Source organism: Penicillium samsonianum (genome assembly GCF_028829775.1).
Source record: "Penicillium samsonianum strain IBT 33392 chromosome Unknown utg000010l_segment0_segment0, whole genome shotgun sequence".
Classification (NCBI taxonomy): domain Eukaryota; kingdom Fungi; phylum Ascomycota; class Eurotiomycetes; order Eurotiales; family Aspergillaceae; genus Penicillium; species Penicillium samsonianum.
Genome location: NW_026643268.1, coordinates 428,503 through 443,756, shown reverse-complemented (window position 1 = coordinate 443,756; position 15,254 = coordinate 428,503). Strand labels below are relative to the sequence as shown.

The following is a 15,254-nucleotide window of genomic DNA, read 5'->3' as shown; positions in this document are numbered from 1 at the left end:
CTGTATTCTCTCACAGCCACGTCTCGTAGTCCAGGAATATTAGGGTCATCCATAACTTGACCATTTGGTGGAGGAAGCTTTGCTGAGGTTGTCGCTGGGTTCGCCGCCTGTGATTGAAGAGAAGGCTGCATTCCATTGAAGCCTATGTTTATAGGAGGATAACTTCCAGTAGTGCCGACCATCTTTTTGATCTTGGTCTGTTGGGTCTCCAGTCTCTGCCGCTCTTTCATATATAGTTCTTCACGAAAAGTATCAGGAACGTCGTTATGAGACTCCAAGTTACCGCCATTTTCGACAAAGTCGATGAGACGGTTTAAATTATGGCTCCTCAGCCCATAGTGTTTTTTCCCGTGTGGGTCTTGCCAGCACTGTGGGCCAAGATGGCATGATGAGGAAGGACAACGCATCAGGTTGTAAACGCCCCGCCAAACCGATTCTTGCCCAGACGCGTTTTCCTCCGCATCCAGCTGTGCGTCTCGCTCGTTGAGCATCCTTTTCGTGACGGATGACTTTCCTCTTTTCTCGACCCTACCTAAGGTAGTTCTGGCGAAGTGGTCATCCTCAACATATTTGAAGGTTATACTTAGCCTCAGTTTCTTTCCCCGACAAAACAGCTCCCCCCACTTAAGCAGCTGTTTTTCCACAGTAGTCTCATCGATGTCGGGATTATCAAATTGCTTCATCAGGTCGCGCTGGGAGCGATCATTCACCGACACAACGATGGCGGTGTCGTCCTACCTTACCCTTCCTTTGCCGGAGGTTTTCCCTTCTAACAACTTCTCCAACTTCCATTTTAGGTTCATCGGCCAGTGAGCACTCGGAGTGAGAGCTACGTCCTCTTCTTAGATGATCGAAGAACAACTGCTACGTCAAAACGATTGTAGTGACTATGACTAGTGTAGATAACGTTTTTTATTTGCTGAATCATGAAGTTATGTGGAAGATTTATGCATTTTTGGGCGGCTTTGGACACTTTTGGACACTTTGGACAGTCCATGGGCGGACTTGGACGCCATGAGGATGTCCATGGACGGGTTTTGGCGAGGTCTAACGGGATCCCCCGAGGAACAGGAAGCTTCTCGGTTCGTCCCTTCGTCCCTGGAATGTGGTCTTACGTAAAACCGTCATTTCACGAGGAGCTAAGTCTAAAATGGCTAGCTCTGAACTAAACCAAGCCTGATTGGTTTCAACTTACGGCACGTGATGTCAGGGCAAGACTTGTACGGAGGAGGTGCCAAGCCATTAAGTTAAGGTTATGATAATCGGCTTTTGTAGGAAAATAGCCTTTAGATGGTAGCGACGGACTGATACAGTATGTGGCGGTGAACTATTTTCTCCATCAAGGAATGATTCGGGAGGAATTCCATTTGGTATACAGTGGTATCTACGAAGTGATAATAATAATAAATATAGGTATATGCTCGATACCCCGCACGTGTTGATTGATTCGGCCTCACCGGCAAGGTTGAGGTGGCCATCTACCTACAAAGATGTACAGGCGGCTCTCATCTAACTTACTATTCTATCATCAAGCTTGAGTACGAATCACGATGGCTAGTCAGAGAGAGTCGCACGTCTTCCGGGTGACAGGGCTGTCGAGGGAACTGCCTGATGAGGATCTCGAGATCGCATTGCAAGAGGCACTCAGCGACAACTTCAGCGACGACGAGAGGTCGCACATGAAGGCCGAGATCACAATAGTGCCTTCATGCTATGAAAGCGACACACAGACGGTGGCGCTGGTGCAATTTCGCGGTGGGGTGCCTCAGTTCCTCCATAAGCTGAGAGTTGACCCTCTTGGAGACTGGCAGGTCGAGGTGGAGGACAATGACGTCAACTTTGACTGCCACTTCTTTGGATTTACCCAGCTCTACACGGCGGACGATAATGAGCCAGTGGTTGCAGAGTAAGGACTGTGCCTTGATCTATATCTAGAAGATCAATACTGACGGATAGCGCAATGTAGTATCATTGCTATTGCCGGACTGGATGGACATGCGTATGGATCGTGGCAAGGAAGAGGAAATCTCGGTCGGATGTGGCTCCGTGACTTCCTGTCGAAGGATCTTCCGCAGTGCCGCACGATGATCTACGGGTACAACTCCAAGCTGTCGAGCCACGGAGTCGATACGATCCTGGACTACGGGCGGGAGCTGATGGAGGAGATCAAGAAAATCCGGAACACGAAGGAGGTAGATGACCCTATCTGACTTGTCTACTGATAGCAAGTTTGGGCTGATTTTTCGAGTAGCTCCAGCAGAGACCTCTGATATTCATCGCACACGGCTTTGGAGGCATTATATTGGCTCACGTGGGATCACCATCCGATTTAAGGTGTTATACGCTGACATCAAGTTATAGTGCCTGGTGAGGGCTATCCAGACGATGGAGGAAGACCACCCAGCGATCACGTCGCTACATCGAGCCACGTACGGCATGATCCTCTTTGCCATCCCACGTAAAGGATTAGTGATGGACGATATCCAGCAGATGCTAGCAGGGGATACGAGCCATCCGCGAGAGCATCTATTGCAACAAATTTCCACCAAATCGGATGTCCTAATCCATCAACTGGCCGACTTCAAGAATCTGATCCGGGACCGTAAGGTGGTCAGCTTCTACGAGACGGAGCAGACGAGGCAGTTGGTATTGGTACGTGTTGGTCTTTGTCTGAGACAGCCTATAACACATATTGACGATCGCAATAGGACTCGGAAAGCGGACGATGGAAACGCACCGGGGATTTTCTCACGACGGTTGGCGCAGACTCGGCTCTTCTCCAGCTTCCCGACCATGTAGAGGACAAGGTGCCGCTGCATGCAGATCACTCGATGGTGGTCAAATTCGACACGCGCAACACGGCCGGGTATCGAACGGCGCTCGATAGACTGCAGCAGTTCTCAAAAGACGCGCCATCAGTGGTGGCGGCTCGGTTTAGTGAGTGGCTTGCTCCAGTGTCTCTTTAAGAGCTAATGGGAACTGTTTTCAGCGCAGACGCGTCAGAAGCCCCAGACGCGCTCCACGGTGCCTTTTAAGAAGGATCCGATGTTTGTGGGCCGTGAAGCTGTTATCAGTGCGATCAAGGAAAAACATGGGGCGATCGGCCAGCATCATGAGCGGGTGGCATTGGTGGGGTTGGCCGGCGTTGGGTTAGCTGTCCCCTGTGAAAGCCAGTTGAATAACAACTAATCTCACTGCCCGTTAGAAAAACCCAGACAGCTATCGAGTATTCTTATCACGTGCGAAAATCCACACCGGACACGTGGGTTTTTGGATCCACGCCAGCAATGCGGGGCGGTTGGAACAGGGCTACCAGCAGATTGCCACAGTCGCGGAGATTCCGGGACGGGATGATCCGAAGATAAACATCTTCCAGCTCGTGTATCAGTGGTTGTGTGATCCACAAAATGGGCGCTGGCTGATGGTGCTAGATAATGCGGATAAGGATGGTGTCTTTTTCAGTGGCAATGAATCCAATGAACGAGGGCCACTGGTGAGGTTCCTGCCCCAGGCCGCCCATGGATCAATCCTGATCACATCGCGAAATGGTCTTGCGGCGCGGAATCTGGTGGGCAACGAGAGTCATATGATCAAGGTTCAGCCAATGAGTGAGGAGGAGTCCCTCGCCTTGTTGCGGGTGAGGGTTCCGGCCCCCCAATCTGGAGAGTCTGCAGAGGAGGAGAAGGCACTGGTCCAGGCACTTGAATATATTCCGCTGGCAATCACTCAGGCGGGGTCCTATATTGCGAATCGATCATCTCGGGTCACGGTCTCCCGGTACCTTCAGTTGTTCCGTGAGAGCGAGTCGAACCAGACACATCTTCTTCAGCATGAGGATGCCAAAGACCTCCGGCGGGACCCCAGTATTCGGCATGCGGTCATTACGACATGGCAGCTATCCTTCGAGCAAATCCGTCATGACTGGCCGGCGGCGACGGATCTACTGGCGTTAATGAGCATGTTTGATCGGCAGGGGATCCCAGAAGGCCTCGTCCGTGCCGATGGTGATGGGCTCCAGTTCGAAGATGCAGTGGCACCGTTGATCAGTTATTCTCTTGTTCGGGTTGAAATTGAAACAGCGTCGTTTGATATGCACCGACTAGTTCAGTTATCGGTCCGGACATGGCTAGGGATCCACCTCGAGCTGGCACGGTGGCAAGAGAAGTCGCTAGCCATCATGGCAAAGATATTTCCCGATGGACAGTACAAGAGCTGGACTGAATGTCAAAAGCTGCTTCCGCATGCGAAGGAGGTGATGAAGTCAACATCTGATGAGCATGATGAAGATCGACTGCATGTGGCCACGATTTCCTCAAACTGCGGATGGTATTTGATGCTTCGAGGAACATATGAAGAGGCGGAGATGATGCAGCGATGGGCGTTGGACGCACGTGAGAAGGTGCTTGGACACGAGCATCGCGACACGCTCGCCAATGTCAGTAATCTTGGCTTAGTGCTCTTCAGCCAAGGGAAATATGAAGAGGCGGAAGCGATGCATCGACGGGCGTTAGAAGCACGAGAGAAGGTACTTGGACGCGAGCATCCCTTCACGCTCACCAGTGTCAATAACCTTGGCAATGTGCTCTATAGGCAAGGGAAATATGAAGAGGCGGAAGTGATGCATCGACGGGCGTTGGAAGCACGAGAGAAGGTAATTGGACGCGAGCATCGCGACACGCTCGCCAATGTCAGTAATCTTGGCTTAGTGCTCTTCAGCCAAGGGAAATATGAAGAGGCGGAATCGATGCTCCGACGGGCGTTGGAAGCACAAGAGAAGGTACTTGGACGCGAGCATCCCTTCACACTCAGCAATGTCAATAACCTTGGCGGTGTGCTCTCCAGGCAAGGGAAATATGAACAGGCGGAAGTGATGCATCGACGGGCGTTGGAAGGGAGTGAAAATGTGCTTGGACGCGAGCATCCTGACACGCTCACCAGTGTCAATAACCTTGGCAGTGTGCTCTCCAATCAAGGGAAATATGAAGAGGCGGAAGCGATGCATCGACGGGCGTTGGAAGCACGAGAGAAGGTGCTTGGACACGAGCATCCCTCCACGCTCACCAGCGTCAGTAGCCTTGGTAGTGTGCTCTCCAATCAAAGGAATTATGAAGAGGCGGAAGCGATGCATCGACGGGCGTTGGAAGCACGAGAGAAGGTGCTTGGACGCGAGCATCCCTCCACGCTCACCAGTGTCAGTAGCCTTGGCGATGTGCTCTGCAGCCAAGGGAAATATGAAGAGGCGGAAGCGATGCATCGACGGGCGCTAGAAGGATATGAAGAGGTGATTGGACGCGAGCATCCCTCCACGCTCACCAGTGTCAATAACCTTGGCTTAGTGCTTGACAAGCAAGGCAAATATGAAGAGGCGGAAGCGATCCATCGACGGCACTAGAAGGATATGAACAGGTGTTTGGAGGTGAACATTCCGAAGCAGTGACTAGTCTCGATATTCTTTAGACTCCCTGGATCAATACGGGAAACGTGAAGAGGCTTCATAATCCCAGACCTGTATTTATAACATGTAGTGTAAAGACAGCATACATGGAGATATGCTATCTATACTTGGCCATTTTTTCTGCAGTGCTGTATACCCTTATAGTTTGATGCAGTCCCGAGGTATTTCTACTAGAGTTACATTTCCTTACAGCAGGCCATCTCCCACTTGCGGACAGGGTTGTGGGGCGGCTGTTCCGCTTGACAGCGCTAGTATTTTTCATACATCAAGTTTCATGATTTTCCCATCCCGTGTATTCGCCTTATCAGTACTTTTGTTTTATGTACCTTTCTGCTGCCAAATGTTCCACCAAAATTGGTATATTCTCAGGTAACATAATTTTGACGATATAAAAGATCAATATAGGTCACTAGGTAGGCGGAATGATGCAACCTTGTCTTTCCTATCCATCTCAGACGTTTTGTGGATGATCTTGGCGTCATAGTAGTAAACAGCGGATGTTCTAGTAGTGCGTGTCGTCCTGTAATCCGCCACTCTAACACTTTGTGATCTTAGTTTGAAAAGAGCTATCGAACAACAAATCAAGTCATTATTGTTTCTGCTGCTCTCAGGCAATATCCAATACGTGGATTGGGAAGCACGGTGCTCGAATGTGTAGGTACCTGGTGGGCGTTTCATCACACAGGGCATTTCATGTCACCGGGATGGGGGTTAGACCAGGACAAAAAACGCCAACACTAACCCAAGATGATGAATTCTTGAAAAGCAATCAGAAGAGGGCGTGGAATGAGAAGAAATCAGAAAGTATCGAATCAGAGGCGAGCAGTGGATCAGACTAGCGAATCAGAAGCCACAATTTGGCTAACATCAGGCAAAAAAATAAAAGTTTTGGAACAGGGGTATTCCCGCGAGCGGAGAATCCCTTTCTCTCACTTCGTTCGTTTCAGGGTATTCACTGGTAACTATACATGAGCCATTGTTATATTACCGTAATTTCCCGTAAAAATATTTCATGCCAACAGACCAAACAGGAGAAATCCTAGAAATCTGGTGACAGCCTCTTCCGCTCCTTACGTCATAGTCTCCTCGGCAAGGCAAGGCGGTGCCACGCTCCGCAGCCGGAGGAATGAGCCATCCACTCACAACCGAGTGGATAATTCTGCTTACTTTAGTCGCATATGAATGGTCGGGGCAGTTAATGATGTAGGTGGGCCCGCCCTTGTTCCTGGACAGGATATCTGCCACTGTGGTGCCCCACCAATCGTGCACACCGCAGGGGCCCATCCCTCGACTGTTTCGTTCTTTGCTCTCCAGCCAGATCACTTCAGCCTACCACATACCAATCTATCCTTCAGTTAATCTGCCTTGTGCGGAAATATCGCCCAAATACGCCGCCTCATTGGTCCCACCCTCAACTCATTCTCATATTTTATATTGGGACAGATATCGCGTACTCTGCTCACTGTATCAACTGGTAGTTCGGAGATGGACGGCGAGTATGGCTCTTACTAGTGGTCTATTGACTCTTACTCTGGACAATACGGGCACGCCCGTCTGCAAGCCTTTTGTCACAACACCTCTGAGAGACGAGGGGACGGCACTAGCAGAACCCAACCGGAGCTCGAATTCTAAGGACGAGAAGAAGATGGAGACGCCGCTGAAATGCACAGGTTTCGACGCCTCCTTGGGTCGAATTTATCGTTATCACCCGGTCCCTACCTTGATTCTTGATGAGGATTGGTGCATCGTGGAAGTTTCAGACAGTCATTGTACCTTCTCAGGTCAATCTAGGGATGAACTAGTAGGCACTTGCGCCTGCGACGTTCCGGTCTACATCATTCCTGCGCCGGACACTTCTACTCTATATGGAGCGCTACGTACAGCTATCAGCTCGAAAGAGGTTCAAATCATTCAGGGTATACACGTCAAAAGCAAAAATTCGATATATCAGCTTCGCATAACGCCAATCTTCGAAAAATCGTCACTGATCTTTGTCGTATTGGAGGCACAAGACACTTCAAAAGATCACTGGGTCGCGACGGATGAACAGCACACCTACATGAACGAAACTTACAAAATATTGCTCGATGCTGTGAAAGATTACGCCATCTTTATGCTCGACACTCGGGGCAACATCACCACGTGGAATCCTGGCGCCGCGATATTGAAGGGATACTCTTCCTCGGAAATCATCGGCAAGCACTTCTCCATTTTCTATAGTCCTGAGGACCGTGATATAGAAAAGCCAGGTAGAGGTCTAGCACGGGCTTTACAGGAGGGACGGATGGAAGATGAAGGCTGGCGATATCGACAAGATGGATCGCGTTTTTGGGCCAACGTGATGATCACGCCCATTCACCAATTCGGTCGTCACGTTGGCTTTGTCAAGGTCACGCGTGACCTCACGGGACGGAAGGCTGCTGAGACACGCATGGTCGCAGCCTTCGAGGAGTCAGCGAAGATGAAGACGGATTTCTTGGCAAATATGAGCCATGAGATACGGAACCCCATGAACGGTATGCAGCTTGCGCTCGCGATGATCAAGGACACCGATCTTACCGACCAGCAACTTGAATACGCTTCGATCATTGAGGACTCGACATCGATCTTGCTCCAGATTATCAACGACATCCTCGACTACTCGAAGCTGTCATCTGGGTCTTTTTCTCTTCACTCCGACGTCGTGGATATCAAGGGCATTCTTGATGCTGTGATGCGCAACTGCAGGTCTCTCTTGAAACCCGGAGTTGAGCTGGATTGTTCGATCCCACCGGACTTCCCTAAAGCTGTGCGTGGTGATCCTTTACGGTATCGCCAGGTGGTTCAGAATATGCTTGGGAACGCAGTGAAATTTACGGAGACCGGCTATATTCGACTCTCTACTACTTTCTCTCTCGTCGAATCGGACCCGCAGGCATACATGGTTACAACAGAGTTTGCGGACACTGGAGTTGGAATTCCTGATTTTGCTCTCAATACTCTCTTCACACCTTTTACGCAATTTACCGATTCCGCAGCCCAGAAGTACCAAGGCACTGGCCTTGGTCTTTCGATTTGCAAAACTTTAGCTGAGCTTATGGACGGTACGGTGGGCTATAGGCCTGGTCCACAAAGCAAAGGCAGTGTGTTCTGGTTCACAGCCAGAATGGGTCGCATAGACATAGGCTATTCAAACAAGCAGCCTGCCATGCCTTCAATCGATGATGCGAAGGACCTCTTGAATAGAGTGCGGGAGATTGCGCCGCGCAAGCGTATTTTACTTGTCGAGGATAACCTTGTCAACCATATGGTAATGCTCAAGCTTCTTCAAAGCCTTGGTTTCAAGCGCATCGACGTTGCCTGGGACGGGGCGGAGGCCGTTCGACAAGTCAAGCAAACGACTTTGTCCTACAATGTGGTTCTCATGGACATCAGCATGCCGGTGCTAGATGGTTTGGAAGCGACATCGCAAATCAGAGGCATGGGCATTGACGTGCCTATAGTTGCCCTTACAGCAAATGCGCTAAAGGGAGATATGGAGACGTATCTTGCTAAGGGGATGAATGATTATATCGGAAAACCGATCCACCGCGAACAGTTGATGCAAGTCCTCTGGAAATGGATGGGGACCTGACAGGCCCCTTAAACAGAACGTTAAATACAGTACAGTCGGATCGGTCTTCTCGTCCATCAAGCATCCTCTGTGACAGAATACTTTCCTGTTCTCCCTTTCCCGTTCGGGCCAGGCCTGGAGGAAGGAAAAGTGTGATCGTCCACCTACTTGAAACAAGTACCCAGATTGCCTCGACAGAGATATCTCGACCACATCTGGAGCTGCTTTTCAATGGCAATCTTGTTGAAGCGCTTGGTCATATTACGCTGGGATTTATCGTTGAGTGGCACAAGAATCGCAGTGTCATTAGCTTAGCCCTTATCCCGTCGTTGCGGGGTTTTTGTCGAAGATGAACCTACAACCACATCTGATAGAGTCCCCCTGATCCCTCTTCCTCTCCGCGTTCCTGAGCTTGTCGACACAAACGAGCGAGCGGGAAGAAATCATTCGGACATACACGGAGCTGTATGCTATCAAAAATGTTTGTCTCGTCCCTATTGGACCGAAGGTTGTTTGGTTTGATTCCGAAGCCTGCGTTTTTCTATCCAAGCCCGAGCACTATGTGCAAAGCCCATATACATTGAATGTCACTGCAGCTGGAGGTCAGCCAAGCTATCCAATATCCTTTGTCCATTGAGACCGTTTTCTAACATATCGCAATTGGCGGCGCAAGCAGGTCTAGCCAGCAAATCACCGACTTCTCTACCTCCCGAGCTCACTGTACTTTGAGCATCGATGATGTTTCCGCAAACTCATCGCGTCCGGACGATCTCTGGCATATCACATCACTGTTCGCCTAATTCACAGAAGGTGGGTACGATGATTGTAACAGCACCACAAGAGCCCTCGGGTTGTAGGACCCCTTGGACTCTCCCATACAGTCTATACTATATTTTCTACCCCTAATAAGCGCTCACGTCATATTTGCTTTGGAAGGATGGTTTAGGTGCATGCCTGCGACGACTACACGTAGATCAGATTAACCCTGTGCGAATATCATCCGGTCCTGAACGGCGATCGTAGAGAGATATTTTTGCCAGGTCTGGTTTCAGATGGCTTATGTTGAACCCCGATCGGACTTCAACCGTGTTATATCAGTAGCGGAGCATGCTGTATCGCATGGCTCAGGAATACGTCCACAGAAAGTAACGACCGTTTCTTCATCGCTGTAGTGGACATTCTACGAGAGCTTGAGTGGACTATGGATCGTAAGTACTGACGGGAAATTATTGACGAAGTTGCGACGGCTCCTACATGTAGAAGGAGCTGATCAGATATTCTTGAGCCAAAGCTTCCCAATGACAAGTTGAACACGAGGGAAAGCTACACTCACTCTCGCAATCCCTCTATGATGTAGGCATTCTAGTGTAGAATAGGTTCAAGTGACTAGCAATAGTCATCGCAAGCAATTTCTTTGACGACGCAAGAAACAGAGCCTATCGCATAATCATCTTGAATTGAGCCCACGATTCGGATTTTCGAGACACATCACATGGCTCTACACCCGTAGGTCTGATCTTGAGCGTACAGTATATTGCGTGATCATAGATGAGCAATGTGTGAATCAGATCATTTCAACTGAGTTGGTGGAGGCTGTACGTCAAGGCGTGACCAACAGGGATCAAAATTGCCTTGCGAAATCAAAAAAATGCAATTGAAGTTTCTATGATGTGGGTGACATGGCAAGAAACCGCGCTGCCTCCATGAGACGTTGAACACCCCTCTCTTCACCACCCGACCATTCACTACAACAGTAATGTTTCGCTACACACATTTCACCGCATCGACATCAACACACCAACACATCAACACACCAACACATCAACACACCAACACATCAACACACCAACACATCAACACACCAACACATCAACACACCAACACATCAACACACCAACACATCAACACACCAACACATCAACACACCAACACATCAACACACCAACACATCAACACACCAACACATCAACACACCAACACATCAACACACCAACACATCAACACACCAACACATCAACACACCAACACATCAACACACCAACACATCAACACACCAACACATCAACACACCAACACATCAACACACCAACACATCAACACACCAACACATCAACACACCAACACATCAACACACCAACACATCAACACACCAACACATCAACACACCAACACATCAACACACCAACACATCAACACACCAACACATACCGCTCCGCACGAATCGAATCGAATCGAACTTTTGGCAAATTCGATTCGATTCGAACTAATATTGAACATAACGATTCGTACGAATTCGAATTCAAGACCGATTCGACTTCGATTCGAAGTTCGCGAACTTTTTTGTTCTAAAGCTTCATTGGGAAGGCGGTCAATCACGCCTGTTGTTCAATACGATAGCTAGCAATCAATACCTCATACAGGTAGTCTAATAATTAGTTAATTAATAGTTGGATACAGAGATAAGTAGGCTAGATTCAGTCTGATATCAAAATTGGGCAATCTGACCTTAAGATTAAGAAGCTGTAGGGCAGTATTAATTGATGCAATTTTCTTCCAAAACCTGCATCCAAATATATATTATTCGACTCCTGAGGTTACTCCACAGATCGATAATCTTATATGTGGTCTGTTTTGCTTCAAATTATACTAGCTCATAGATCGTACTGAGATACACGTAATATATCAATATAGAGTTATAGTATGAATAGTTGCACATTGCATTTAATGAAGAGTAGATGGATAGTCTAATCGGGTTAGCGGAGACTCCACAAGAACGTGTCTTCGCGCATACGTGCTTTTACCAAGAACAACATCCAAATGGGGTTCAAAAGCTACTGCAAACCGTCACTTCAGGGTGCCCGAGGGTAAGCGATCGATCAAGACACAAGCTTGAAATACTAATATAACGTTACATATGACTTCTCCACTTGCTACAACAGTTGACTGTCCTAATACTAGGAAGAATAAACGCGATTATGCGGCGCTTAATAAATATGGCCTCCTTGCAGAGGATAAATACCACTTCCGCCTCCCCGAAAGAAGATGGCGGTGCGGTCCGCCCTTAAGTCGCCGACTCCTCCGATTTCAACCTCTCCTACAGCTCCCAGCAATGTCTCTATGAGTTTATCGAATCTTGATACGGATATACTTCCTTCGCAATCAATATCTCAGGTCGAATGCGAGGTAGATAGAGTCAAAATCAAGCAGAAAGATGAGACCAGGTCGAAAGAGCGGAGCTGGGTTTGGAAACACTACCTTACTACACCTGAATCTGGTACCTGGAGATTAGGAAATAAGGAGCGGTCCGAGCTTAAACACCTGTGTATTGTGTCGCCATCCACCTGCCGATTCTTTCGATTTACATCGAAACTGCGATCATCAACCACAGCGTTGAAACAGCACCTGCAGCAAACCCACAAGCTCTTCGAGGACGGCCATTCAGGGTGCCAAGGTCCGTTAAGCTCATGGATTTCTAAGGAAAAAAAGCTCCCATTCGGAGAAGCTGACTTGAATTGGATTGTATCAACCTGCCAACCGTTTACATGCGTCGAACAGCCTTCATTCAAGGCTATGTTGAGGTCTGCAGGCTTTCAGGACTCCATACCAAGTGCGGATACTATGTCGCGCCGATTATGTCTTCGGCTTGATGCTCTTGACAGTGAGCTTCGAATCTTATTGTCTTCAGCATCCTCAATTGCGCTATCTTTGGATGGTTGGACAAGTCAGAATTCATTGCCAATGCTAGCCATTAATGCTCACTGGATGTCCTCTGCCTTCCAGCAATATCGAGCTTGTATTGAGTTCGTTGAAATTGAAGGCAGCCACTCTGGAGAGAACCTTGCTAATATCGTTGCGACGGTTCTCGAGAGGTTTCATATATCTGATAAAGTTATGACAATTACAGCTGACAACGCATCGAATAACGATACCCTACACCGATATCTCTACCAAAAGCTGTCTCAGCGGTACGATGAGTACCTGGCCGAGACTATCATTCGAGAAGGGACGATGAAATTTACCCATAACTCCCAAATCCGCTGCTTTGCTCACATCTTGAACTTGGTTATGAAAACTATATTGAGGTCTCTACGCGCTAGTTCGCATAAGGAAGCCTGTGATCTCCTTGATGATGTTGCTAAGAGGAGCTGGAAGACGGTCAACGCTCCTACTTCGCCTATTGCAAAGCTTCGACTACTTGTCCTTTGGATTGCGCGATCTCCTCAGCGGATACAGAAGTGGGATATCGACCTGGTTGTACAAAGGCTATCAATTACGATGTTGATACTCGGTGGAACTCTACCTTTGTTATGATTGTGAGAGCTGAAGAGTGTCGCCGTCAGCTCGAAGATACAGTCAACGATGATCCAGATATCGAAGCCTTACGTCTCACACCCAGCGACTGGAGACAGCTCTCGGATATCAAGAAGATCCTGGCTCCCTTCAACGAATATACCGATACGTCTCTCGGGATAGCCCTTCAATTCATATGGCGGCGCGTATGTTTGGAGAGCTCCGTTCTATACTCCTCGCTATTAAGGAACGACGAGGCGAGTGGCAGAAGGTCTCACCAGCAATAACTGTTCCTGTTTCCGTGGAATCTCACTCCTAGAGAAGTACCACGACTGCGTCAAAGACAACGACATATACTATATCGCAAGCGTTCTGGACCCTCAAATCAAGACCAAGTGGCTCAAAACGCTACTAGATGGAGAGAAGATTATTGACCGAATCCGGGAGTTCCTGAAGAAAGCATATTCCGCTCCAAAACAGCCTGTGTCGACTACTCCAAGCACCAATTGGAAGAGCTTCGAATATCGATTTCTGGAAGCCTTTCAACCTACACAGTATAACGTCGCTGAGTCTGATATCGATAAGTATTTCGATACTCCGACAATCAGCACTGGTTTCGATATAAGCCAGAGCCAGTCCGAGTTTATACGAAACTGGTGGAAGGCCAACATGCTTGAATTTAGTTGTATGGCAAAGGTAGCACAAGATCACCTTGCTATACCGGCAGCAGAGGTAGATATCGAGAGATTGTTCAATGGTGGGAGAGATGTGCTGGGGATTCGACGTTTCTCCATGAAAGGCAAGACCCTTGGGACCTTATTAAGACTGAAAGATGCTGCACGTTGGAAGTCTTAATAGTTAGACATTAATAGCTTTTTTGGGCATGCAGGTGTTTGATATTCTAGACCTTATTTGCAGAAGTATTCTTGTAGGGACCGGGCATCACGAAACCTCGTTCCACAAACCATTTTTCCTAAAAAGGCTAGATATTAGTTCGCGAACTTCGAACAGTTCGAAAATTCGTGCGGAGCGGTACGCGTCGCGCATCGACAGAATCTTCGTGGCCATCCTAGTGGGGATGTGGTCAAGGAGGGCAATGTTGCCTTCGACATCTTTTCCGAATGCTCCATTAACATCTTCTCTGGAGACTTTTGTCGCCATGAAGGTGGGCTTCTTTGGATCTTTTGGGCCACCACCGTCGTCATCTTCGTCGTCGGTTGAGGGCCGCCTCTTTCGATAGCTTGCGTGCCCCAGTATATGCTGTACTTGGCTTTGCCTTGTGTCCCTTTCCATTCTTCTTTTGATCCTTCAGCCTGGGATTCTTGCTAAAGCATTCGGAGTCCACATGGTAAAGTTTCCGGCAAAATGAGCAATATGGAACGTTATCAATCTCGATTCGACATGTCGTTCCGTTGGATGACGGTATGAGTTTCTTATCACCTGGCCCTCGGATTAGAGCGAGAGCAGGAAGCGCTTGCGCATCCGTTGGTTGTTTGTTCCATTGCCCCTTCCTAAGTTCTTCCTCAATTGCCTTGTTCTCGATATAGTCGAACGTGGGCGCCGCTTTCGTGATGTTCCCATTTGCGTCCCTCTCATTAACAAGATCCATTTGCCGAAATATATGATCGCGAAAGCTTTCGTACTCAGGACCTAGTGCGTGCATGAAAAAGAATGTTCGCTCAATCTCAGGTCACGCAGTCAGGGTCAAGGAGGAGTTTTCCCGCATGGATTTTCCTAATCTCGGCTCCGAGGGCTTGGGCGCTTCCACATTTTTCTCTTGTGAGGGACATGTACCGTCGCTGGAGATTAACGAAAGTGCCAGTGCCATCTGGTGTGAAGCTGTCTTTTACTGCCATTAAAAGTGGCTGAACTCGAGAAAAACTGAAGGCACTGACCCTCTGCGCCGCATTGTAGGTC

General features: G+C 48.5%; 3 protein-coding genes across 3 annotated transcripts; 2 read left to right on the top strand and 1 right to left on the bottom strand.

The window, feature by feature from the left end:
• Positions 1 to 1,550: 1,550 nt before the first annotated feature.
• N7471_013764 (uncharacterized protein) lies at positions 1,551 to 5,392 on the top strand (the record flags this gene model as incomplete). The annotated part of the gene is made up of 7 exons (XM_057286482.1): positions 1,551 to 1,906; positions 1,967 to 2,192; positions 2,252 to 2,311; positions 2,362 to 2,652; positions 2,709 to 2,937; positions 2,990 to 3,149; positions 3,220 to 5,392. 7 exons carry the CDS (start codon positions 1,551 to 1,553, stop codon positions 5,390 to 5,392), a joined length of 3,495 nt encoding a protein of 1,164 aa, XP_057128961.1.
• A 1,561-nt stretch (positions 5,393 to 6,953) lies between these two features.
• On the top strand, positions 6,954 to 9,068 carry N7471_013763 (uncharacterized protein; the record flags this gene model as incomplete). Its single annotated transcript, XM_057286481.1, has 1 exon — positions 6,954 to 9,068. One exon carries the CDS (start codon positions 6,954 to 6,956, stop codon positions 9,066 to 9,068), a length of 2,115 nt encoding a protein of 704 aa, XP_057128960.1.
• A 5,470-nt stretch (positions 9,069 to 14,538) lies between these two features.
• On the bottom strand, positions 14,539 to 14,946 carry N7471_013762 (uncharacterized protein; the record flags this gene model as incomplete). Its single annotated transcript, XM_057286480.1, has 1 exon — positions 14,539 to 14,946. The coding sequence occupies one exon, from the start codon at positions 14,944 to 14,946 to the stop codon at positions 14,539 to 14,541; it is 408 nt and encodes a 135-aa protein (XP_057128959.1).
• Between the last annotated feature and the right edge of the window lie 308 nt (positions 14,947 to 15,254).